The sequence below is a fragment of the Lutjanus erythropterus genome, chromosome 15, assembly GCF_056507025.1.
Source record: "Lutjanus erythropterus isolate fLutEry1 chromosome 15, fLutEry1.hap2, whole genome shotgun sequence".
NCBI lineage: Eukaryota > Metazoa > Chordata > Actinopteri > Lutjaniformes > Lutjanidae > Lutjanus > Lutjanus erythropterus.
In genome coordinates, this window is record NC_139331.1 from 7,989,718 (window position 1) to 8,001,211 (window position 11,494).

The window sequence follows — 11,494 nt, forward strand, 5'->3', positions numbered from 1 at the left end:
AGTGCCCATGTATTATTCTATAATCAGTCCTAAAACTACAAAAAGCAGACAGGATATTTTCACTTAAACATTTCACACACACACCCATCGCTTTATGTTCACTGTGGGCACAGTTACATTCCCTAAATTTAGAAATTTGCCTTTTTTTATTTGTATGTCAAAGCAACCGCTGTTTCCCCAAGTACTGGTAACATACTGGGCACAACGTAGTAACAGTATACATGGCTAAGCATAGAACTGCTCAACTTAAATGTGCTTGTACCAACGTGTTGTTGACTGAGGTATTGTTATGATGTCTGTCGGTCACTGAGGCGGCCATTCTCCTTTGTTTCACAAACCAGTCGACCATCTTTTCTTCACACCTCCACACTGTCTCTCTTAGTTTGATTGTGTGTTTTCTTTTGATTTGATTGCATGTTATTCAATGATTTCAAATGTACTTGCAGGTGGTGTTTACCGAGGAAAAGTTTTCATGCTGGTTTATCATCCCAGATGACTGTGTAACTATATAAATAAATAAATAAATAAATATAAATATATATATATATATATATATATATATATATATATATATATATATATATATGTACATATATATATACATATACACATATATATGTGTGTGTGTGTGTGTGTGTGTGTGTGTGTATAGGTTTGTTTGTTGTTTGTTTGCTTTTTACAGGTCAATTCAAAAGATAAAAGTTAAAATTATATTTGAGATTAAATATACATGTACGCAGACTAGGCTGCTCATCACACTATCCTACATCAGATGCCACTCCCTTATATGGTAATAAGCACAAAATAATACCTCAAATTTGACTGCTCAGTGGCACTGAGACTGAGTGGTGCCCTCAGTACAGATGCAGAAACCCAATCAATGTTTTATAAAATACACAGAGCACAAAATTAACTGAAAATCTCTGACTATTGAAAACTTGATACTATAAATGATCTTGATTTAAGGGATCTTATTACAAATATTATGTTGCTGTAAATGATCAGTTATGCATGGAGCCTAAATATTTTGTCAACAGCTCTAAAGATGTTTTTGAGGACAAGCATCTTAGTAATGAATCAGTGAATGTATCTGGCACAACAGCAGTCACCACCATGCCTTCATTATATTTTTTTGTTGGCTCTTTGTCAGTTGTTATAATGTGTGGGAACCTTCTTATAATAATCTCCATCATTTACTTCAAACAGCTCCACACTCCTACAAACTTCCTCACTCTCTCTCTTGCTGTAGCTGACCTGCTTGTTGGGGTTTTAGTTTTGCCTTTTAGCGTCTTACCAGCTGTAATACGGTCTTGTTTTCAGTTCACCTCACTCTGTAAGGTGCGAGACAGTTTTGATTTCTTTCTGTGCACATATTCAGTTTGGAACTTGTGCTTTATTTCTGTTGACAGATATTATGCTGTGTGTCAACCTCTGAGGTACAGAACTAAAATTAATGTCCGTGTTACTGTGATCATGATCCTGATGAGCTGGACTTTTTCTGCTCTAAGTGTCACATTTTTGTTCACTCAGAATTTAAGTTTGGAATTTGTTATGAACTTTTACCTCCCAGCTATCATAATGTGTGCCATCTACCTAAAGATTTTGACTGTGGCACAGAGACAGGCACGCAGCATCCAGAACACAACCTGTCGGATGACAAAGTCTGAAAGTAAGATGGAGAGAAAGGCGACTAAAACTCTGGCTATTGTGATGGGAGTTTTTCTGATCTGCTGGACTCCATACTTTCTTTGTAAGACCATTAACCCTTTGAGTGATTACAAAATAACGTTTCCTGTGATTGCATCCTTCAAGTGGCTTGGATGGTCAAATTCAATGCTTAATACATTCATCTATGGTTTCTTTTACAGCTGGTTTCGATCAGCTTTCAGAATGATCATTTCTGGGAAAATATTTCAAGGTGATTTTACTCATTCTAAGCTCTCTTGACTCATGACTTGCTGGTAATCATCACTAGTTTGGCTCTGAAGATTTACATCTCTTTCTACTGCAGCTCATATAAAATTTACCACTGTACTATGCATGAAGTATCTGTATGTACAACTCAGTACACAGATAGCAGTACATAGTAAACAGTACATACAATAATCTCAATGTTAATATCTGTAAATAATCACAGGATCCACATATCTCATAGTTTTCCTCATTTCTTACTGTATGTATTCAGTCATAGATGCTGCATAATGAATGCAGGAGTACAGCTCTGAAGTTCTCTGTGAATAAAACTTGAGGAATTAATTCATGTTGAAATTACCTTTCTATTTCAGGAGTTTTCAGTCATTGCCTTCCTCATTTGTTTTGGATGCAGACAGACACAGAATTAAGAATTAGTTGTCAACAACATTTTGTTGAGTATAATGACAAAGGATAACTTGTAGTTTTACCAACACAACAATAGCTTAAGAATAGTGGTTTACTTAAGTCTCTGTTCAGATAAGACATTTATAGATGTACACATTTGCATGCTTTACAGTAGAATCACTTTTTGTGCAGGTACATAAGTTCTCATTCTGTCTCTGCTTTGACACTTCTTCTTCTGCTCATTTATATTTTCACCAGTGCAGTTTGTGTCTTTACAACACTGAGTCATTATTAGTGGACACTCAGCTTGTCTTTGTGAGACAGCTTCACAATGAATCAAATTTACAAAACAATACAAGCAGGTTGTTTTTTTGTTAATCTGAAGACTGTATCCGTTTTCATGTTATGCATTCTCAATTAGTCAATAATCAGTTTTCAGTGTGACTTTTACACATTTCACCTCTGCTGTGGTGTAATCAGTGATTAATCAATGTAGCCACATGACAAAATACTCTTTGAATGATTACATATTAATGCAATGGAAAATTACATTAGACAGAGAGTTGCCATCAAAACTACCTTAATCTTAACTTTTTATTTGTCAGTTCAGGCAGGGATGAATTATCCTTGAAGGGCAGTGATGCTCTAGTTGCAGCTAACGGGCCAAATCTGACCTCTGACTCATGATTTGCTGGTAATCATTTACATCTCTTTCTACTGCAGATCATATGAAATTTGCCACTGTAACCAGTACATACGATGATGTCAATGTTATTGTCTGTTAAACATCAGAGAATCTTCATACTTCATAGTTTTCCTCATTTCTTACTGTATGTATTCAGTCATAGATGCTGCATAATGAATGCAGGAGTACAGCTCTGAAGTTCACTCTGTGCATAAAACTTCAGGAACAATTACTACTAAAATGATGTTTTTCTTACTGTAATTTTCTGTCATCACCTTCATCATTTGCTCTGGCTGTAAATGGAAACAAAACTAAGAAACAGAAGTCTCATCATTGTGAATTACATTAAACAAAGCAGGATGACTACAAAGCCGTTTTAGTAACATTTAAATCAGTTCACATTCACATTGTTGCACATTGTTCACAGCATTGTCTAGGTTTCTATGAAGAAGGATAACTGAGTTTTGCATGGCAATAAAATGTCTAAAGTAAAGAATGCCGGATTACTTTTGTCTCTGTTTGGATAACAAATTCATGGGTGTACACATTAAGCATCCTTTTTTGCACTTTTCAGTTATGAAGAAGCTGTGAAGCGAAGACTAGGCAGAGAAAATGTTGACTTATATGACCCATAGTGACCATGGTCATTTAACTCAGCTTGCCTTTCTGAGACAGTTTCACAGTGAATCAAATTTACAATTCAGTACAAGCAGGGTTCTTTAAATCTGAAGACTATGTGTACATTTTCATTTTATGCAGTCTCATTCATCTACTTTTTCACATCTCATCTCTGCTGTGGTTTAATCAGTGACCAATCAATGTACCCACATTACAACATAGTTGTTGAATGAAGACGTTTTAATGCAATGGAAAATTATGTCAGACAGAAAGTTGCCATTAAAGACTACTTTGACATTTTATGTATCAGTTCAGGCAGGGCTGAATTATCCTTGTGGGGCAGTGATAATCACTGTGTGGCCAGTGGGCCAAATCTGGTCACCACTATGCTGCCAGGTGGCCCTTCGTCTATGAAAACCGATTTACATTGGTTTTTGCAGAGAGGAGGGCCAGATATGCCAATTTTAGATGGTGGTCTAAATCAGGCTGTTAGTAAGAGAGAAGACTGATTTGCATGGTTGCCTTTCAGGTTGTGAAAAGTGCAATTATCAGGTGAAGAGGAGCAAAAGTTATAGAGAAATAAGGATAATTTTGATCCCATGTGTATTTCATCATGAAAGAGCTTAAATATGCTGCTCTTTCTGTTACTGGTACGATGAAAGAGGTTCCAGTTATGTTTAATGTTGTAACCTGCTTCAAATGTTACGAAAGCACAACTAAAATGTAGTTGAAGTTTGTAAATGTAAATTTGATTTATCTTTCATTCCTTGCACCAAGTAAATTTAGTTAATAGGTTTTGTTAATATGCCAGTTCAAAGAAAGAAGAGTTATGGGCCTTTTAATGTTGATTCATTTTTTCTGATAAGTAATGCCATTATTAATGTTTATTCATTAACTGGCCCCTGGCCTCCTGTCACTCTGTAAAAGTTGCTGCTGGGTAATGCAAGGTCAGTAACCCTGTAGGGGCACAAATGACTTTTGCCCTCAAACTGGCCCTACATACTTTCCCATTCACTAGTGTGTATTATTCAGCAATTAGGATGAGGCAACTTGATTCAGCACAAATCATTTAGATGAATATATTATGTAAGTACAAGATGAACTAAAATGATAAGGTCCCCTTTACAAGATGGGGCATCAAGTGTTTCTACTTAGGGTAAGATATTTCTCACAAAACAGTTTTACATTAATAAATAGCAACAAAGTGCTGGGGCATCATTTTCAAATTTTGTAGGTGTTCTGAAAATTCATATTTTATGTCAAAACGTTAGTTAGCAGATAAATTAACATGTGGGAATCAAATGTAGGGGACAACAGCAGTTATGTTCAAATGCCTTGGCCTGCGAGCATCTAGCCTTCTAGTTTCTAGTCCACATTGTCCAGCTCCCTGGTCTCCTTTCTGCTAGACCTTGCACTAATGCCAGACCTTCCTGGAGGCCTTCTAGAAGGAAGCATGGCACTCACCTACATCATTCCTCCCAAAGCATCAGCCTCACAACATCCCAGAGTCTCAGCTGCCCAACATCCCAGAGGACTCACCTTTCCAGTGTCCTGGAGCCTCAGCTGCCTAGTGTCCTGGAGGTTCCACTGCCCAGTAACCTACTATTTTTGTTGCCCAGTTTCTCCTGTTCCTGCTTCTATTGTTTTGTTTTACTAAGACTCCCGGGAGTCCATATTGTCCAGGTCCTTGGTCTCCTTTCTGCTAGACCATGCTCTAGAGCCAGACAGCAGCCAGACCTCCAGCTGGTTGGCTAGCACATGGTGATTCCATTCCCTACCTGATCTTGCCTAGGAGATACACTCCTGCAGGCCTTCTAGAAGGAATCATGGCACGTCTGTTATATCGTGGTCAGCCTGCATTTATCTCTTTTCCTGGTATGGCTGCAACTATCTATTTCAAACTGATTTACTGTTCAAAAATGGCAAAAATCACAGTCAATCACGTTTTGTTTTATAAATGTACTTTTGATGAGTAGTAGTGGCAAAACTAAGCTACTTACAAAGTCATCATTATTTCCTGTGACTAATATAAAAGTCAACTAGTGTTTCATGAGTTGCTTTTAATGTGAAGCTGCAGCAGTAAGAAATGTTCTGTTTGCAATAGCAGTAAGCTAATAGAGTATTAGGCTTACTCATGATTTTATCCTAAATCCTTCAAGCTCCTTAGTTATTTTGAAATTAATTGTGGTGGGATTATTATTGTTCTGTTCTGCCATGCTAATGTGGTGGGAATATTCCAGTGGTGAATATTAGCTCAGCTAATTGTGGTTTCCCCCTCTTTTGGGTCCTCCTGCCCTATATACCACTGCTGCTTTGCCCCCCCCCCCCCCCCCACCCCCCTTCTAGCTGTCATTTGTTTTAGCTTTACTTATGTCATTTCATTATTTGTTCTGTTTATTAGTTTAGTTCAGGGGTCTGAGACCTGAGGCTCCAAAGCCACATGCTGCTCTTTAGCTCCTCTCAGTGGCTCCCTGTGACTTTGGCAAAAAATGATATGGAAATGAATAACATTATATTTTTTAAATATTTTTCATGTTTTATTGTTGTAGGTCTACGAAAAAGTTGAGAAAATTCAAAATTTCAAGCCAACATACTACATACATAGTACATCAAGTCAAATTCTTGAGTTTTGAAAAAGTTTTACCAACTACTGATCTTTAGTTGAGATAATTTACGTGTCTTCTTTAGATAAATTTAAATATTTGAATTCTAGAAACCCCAAAATGTTGTATTTAAAAAAATAGAACCACATAATCTTAAGGCAACAAAATTGTAACAAATCAGGTTCACAGTTAACTGTGACCTTTTTTGAGTATCTCTAACTTAAACTATTACTATAAATGTATCTAAGGAAGAATAGTAAATTATCTCAACTAAAGGTTGTAAAAGTTTGAGTTGGGCACAAAACTCAAAAATCTATTTCAGTATGTTGTACACCAGGTTTCCAAAATGTTCATATTTCATCAATTAAAATATCAAAGACTGTCTATGGCTCGGGATCTTTTCCTCTATATTGTGATGGTGATAAGCTATTTAATAGTTGGGGCTCCAGGCAGATTTTTTTTTTGTCATTGTTCCCCTTATTGAATTCAGTTTTGAGTTACTTTGTATTTCTGCTGCCAACTGGGATACCTGCTTGTTTACTTTCTTAATTATTTTTATGAGTTTCTTTGTTTCAGGAGCGGAGAGCCATACTTGTGAGAGTTGGTGAGAGGCTAAGCACCCATGGTGAGGTCCCTTCACTTGTGGATGTGAATAGTTGCATTGTGACACCATAGACTGCACCATTTTTGTTTGAGGATTGCTGTGCCCACTTGTGGTGATTAGTGGTAGCACCCCTCCGTGTAGTCTGCCTCCCAACAAGCAGCCTCTGCTCAGTTTATTAGTTTCTTTAGTTTTGGTTACGTTGGGCTGGGTTTTAACTTTTGAATTCTTCACTCTTTTAGAATTTATATCAAGGCCTTTTTTTTAGTGAAAATTGTAATAAACTTATTTTATCCACTTTCATTTTTGGTTATCTCTGGTTATTAATCATCTTCTTCCTTTTCAGCAGCTCCAGCTCCAGCCCCTGCTTTTTGCTTTCTTTATTCTTGCTTATTATAAATAACGTTTCTGCTTTTGTGATAACACTTCTCAGCCTTTTATTCAGTATTAGTACATTGCTGGAGTCAAGTGATAGTGCGCATATAAAGGCCATGGAAACAAAACAGACAGTAAAAATAGCAAAATCTCAAAGATCTTAAGAGAAACAAAAGTTAACACAGACAGCACCAAAAACAAACGGGAAATAGAAATGGCAATAACAATTAGAAAATGATTGAGAAGATACTTGTAGAAGAATCTTTAGCACAACAGAATCAAAATACTGGAAAGAATTTGCTTAGGAAATTAACAGTGCTGAATGTTGGAGATACTGTGGAGAACAAGAAGCGCATCATTAACATATTTTTTATTTCTGCCTTGTGTTGGAAAAGTTTTGGGGGTCAGCTCAGGAGCAAATCATAAGTATTTTGATTTTAAAGAAATCATTACAGCCACACAAAATTATATTAGGAATCATTCCAGCTGAAATAGAGAGCAGAGGAGATAAATATTTGTGTATAATAATAATAGCTGCATTAAAAGAAATTACATGGAACTGGATCAATGTTAAGTCACTATCTATTAATGTGTGGAGATTAACACTCGAAGATATTAAAGAAATGGAAATAAACACGTCCTGAGAAATAGGGAGGATGGATTCATGAGAAACTGTAGTTAATGGGTCAAAGAAACAGATGCAGTGGAAGAATAAAACTTAAATAAATAGATTATATTTAAAAGAGTACAGAAGGACCTCCCTTTTTTTCTTTCTTTTCTACTTGTTTATTTTCCTCACCCCTTTTCTCCGCTTTCTTCTATCTGTTTATTTCATCATTTACTCTGTAAAATATAAAATCTGTATAAATGTGACAGGGTGAATGAAATAAATGATGAGTTTAATAACTTGTAACAGCAAAACCTACAATAAAGTAATAAAAACGTGTGAACAAAAATTGGACGTTGGCTTATGCAATCATTCAGCGTGGAAGTGTCAGGAAGTGTTATTTAGACGAAGAATAAAGAGACTGGGCTGGAAATGGGTTTCTAATTTTAATCTGTCTCTTATGAGTCCTGCAAGTTCACAGAAGTGCAGGACTAAATCGTACTTCATTGAGTCCTCCTTCAAGGGACGCCCTTGACCATGATATGCTAATGAGCCACTGAAGAATAACTGAACCGACGAAACTGCTCAGTGACACAGACCAAGAGCTCCCATCAGTGCAGATGCACAAACCAAATCAGCATCAGCAGTAAAATTAACAATCTCTCTCTACAGAAAACTAAAATCTATTATATTTTCTTGATTTAAGGCATGTCAAATGTTTCTTCACTATTGATGATCATTTATACATGGAACCTAACTCTTTTGTCAACAGGTCTGATGATGTTTTTGAGGAGAAAAATACCTGTCTTGGAATAATCACCTCCACCACGTATTTATTCAGTATTTTTGTTGCCTCTTTATCATTTGTCATAATATGTGGGAACCTTCTTGTAATAACCTCCATCATTTACTTCAAACAGCTCCACACTCCTACAAACTTCCTCATCCTCTCTCTCGCTGTAGCTGACCTTGTTGTTGGGATTTTACTTTTGCCTTTTGGTGTGATACCGATCAAGATAACATCTTGTGTACTGCTTTTCAAAGTTGATCTCTATCTGTGTGCATCTTCTGTTTGGAACTTGTGCTTTATTTCTGTTGACAGATATTATGCTGTGTGTCAGCCTCTGAGGTACAGAACTAAAATAAATGTCCGTGTTACTGTGATCATGATCCTGATGAGCTGGACTCTATCTGCTCTTAGCCTCTCAATTGACGGTTTACAGGAAATATTTAATTTTTTTCTTCCAGCTATCGTAATGTGTGGCATTTACCTAAAGATTTTGATTGTGGCACAGAGACAGGCACGCAGCATCCAGAACACAACCTGTCAGAGCACAAAGTCTGAAAGTAAGATGGAGAGAAAGGCGACTAAAACTCTGGCTATTGTGATGGGAGTTTTTCTGCTCTGTTGGTCTCCTTACTTTCTTGTTGGGGCCTCAATTTTTTTCATTAATGAACATTCAACATTCACACTGATTTTTGTATGTAGGTGGGTTGGATGGTCAAATTCAGTGTTCAATCCATTCATCTATGGTTTCTTTTACAGCTGGTTTCGATCAGCTTTCAGAATGATCATTTCTGGGAAAATATTTCAAGGTGATTTTACTCATTCTAAGCTCTCTTGACTCATGACTTGCTGGTAATCATCACTAGTTTGACTCTGAAGATTTACATCTCTTTCTCCTGCAGCTCATATAACATTTGCCACTGTACTATGCACAGGATCCACATATCTCATAGTTTTCCTCATTTCTTACTGTATGTATTCAGTCATAGATGCTGCATAATGAATGCAGGAGTACAGCTCTGAAGTTCTCCATGAATAGAACTTCATAAATGAATTACATTGATCTTTATTTTGCAATGGTTTTAGTCAGTGCCTTTATAGTTTCTTTTGGCTTCAGATAGAAAAAGAAGTGATAATGCGGGATGACTAAAGTCCTTTCGAAGTAACATTTGGATCAGTTTACAAGTTGTATATTGTTCACAATACTGTGTAGATTTTAATGAAGAGGGATGCTTCACTCACAATGAAAATTAATTGACTGACACAGTTTTGTGTGTGTGTGTATTACAGACTAAAATACTTTAAATATGCTGCTCTCTCTGTTCCTGGTAGGATGGAAGAGGATCCTGTTATGTTTAATGTTGTAACCTGTTTCAAATGTTACCAAAGTACATCTAAAATACAGCTGCCATTTTTAAATGCAATTCAACATCTGATTTATTTGTAAATCCTTGCATCCTTAACTTACTTATTAAGTCTGGTTAATAAGTGTGTCATATTGAAAATCAAAAAAACACTCAAAGTAATGTGGGTTATGGGCCTTCATTCATTTTATCTAATACTTTATTTTATTATGAATTATTTCATTATTATTTTTTTAAATGCTATATTAGTAATGTTTGATGAACTGGCAACTTGCCCAGGGTATACCCCGCCTCTCACCAAAAGTCAGCTGTGTAGGCTCCAGCCCCCTGTGACCCATTAACGATAAGCATTTATGGACAATGAATGAACATATGTTTGTTCATTAACTGGTCCCTGGCCTCCTGTCATTTTGCCCCTGGGTAAAGCAAGTTTAGTAATCTTGTTGTGGGGATTCCTAGGGCAAAAATGAGCTTTATGCTCATATTTACCCACATACTCACCCATTCATCATTGAGTATTATTTAGGAATTTGTATGAGGCAACTTAATTAAGGACAAATTAATTTAGAATAATTAGATGTGAGCACAGTATAAACTGAAATAATAAAGGCTCCTCTATAAGATGGTGCATCAAGTGTCATGGTAAACAGAAAACCTGTTTATGAAAGAGAGATCTTGATTATTACAGTTTCACAACAGTCACTCTTAGGTCATACTTCATCATGCATAAACTTTATTTTATCTTTGGAGGTATAAGCACATCAGCATTAACATTAACATGAGTTCCCCCAGCATTTCACTTCATTATTGTGCTTCAAGAGGAGCATAGAGGATTATTCAACAAAATTTCAGTTTATCACATAGTAGACCTAAAGACTTTGAGCCGGGGCTCTGGGGTCCTGGGACAATCACTACGCCTCATATTATTTTGTAATGGCAAACTATCAATTTTTAACAAGGAGGTCAGTTTTCTTTTCATGAGGAGAACTACACAGCTCGGGTTTGGTCTGGAATAAGGAATTAAAAGTTAGGATCTCTCATTCTCTGCTGCTTTGGATTCAGATTTTAATCAGCCTATTGTCAATTCTCCAATAATATGGAAGGGCAATGCTAAAATACTGTAATTTGCACACACTTTTAAGGGGCCTTCTGTTCTGATCATTTTAAATATGAAAAAGACAGACATATTAAGTTGTCTAAATGAGTACAATTTCAGACCAAAACAGATTAGATATTTCTGGCACAGCTTCACCTTCTTCCAAGATGCAGGGAGAAGGGGAAAGGTCTGAAGTAGTCAAAACTCCAGCAAGTGTTTTTATGAGTTGAGAGTTTTGAGAGTTAATTAAAACATCTTTTAAATCTGTTGAGTACACAGTTATGCCATTTATATAACATCTGCTTTTAAGTAGGCACTTGTGCAACATATCTTTGTAAAGAGCCTGTACACATATTTTTTATTTCTGCCTTGTGTTGGAAAAGTTTTGGGGGTCAGCTCAGGAGCAAATTATAAGTATTTTGATTTTAAAGAAATCATT

General features: G+C 36.3%; 1 protein-coding gene and 1 pseudogene across 1 annotated transcript; both read left to right on the plus strand.

Moving 5' to 3' along the window:
* The first annotated feature begins 994 nt into the window (after positions 1–994).
* LOC146313994 (trace amine-associated receptor 1-like) lies at positions 995–1,947 on the plus strand (annotated as a pseudogene).
* A 6,607-nt stretch (positions 1,948–8,554) lies between these two features.
* Positions 8,555–9,433, plus strand: LOC146313995 (trace amine-associated receptor 4-like). The gene has a single exon (XM_084737040.1). The coding sequence runs from the start codon at positions 8,555–8,557 to the stop codon at positions 9,431–9,433; it is 879 nt and encodes a 292-aa protein (XP_084593166.1).
* The last annotated feature ends 2,061 nt before the right edge of the window (positions 9,434–11,494 follow it).

Coding starts and splice junctions, on each gene's coding strand:
- LOC146313995 (XM_084737040.1), top strand. CDS start 8,555: ATGGAACCTAACTCTTTTGTCAACAGGTCTGATGATGTTTTTGAGGAG.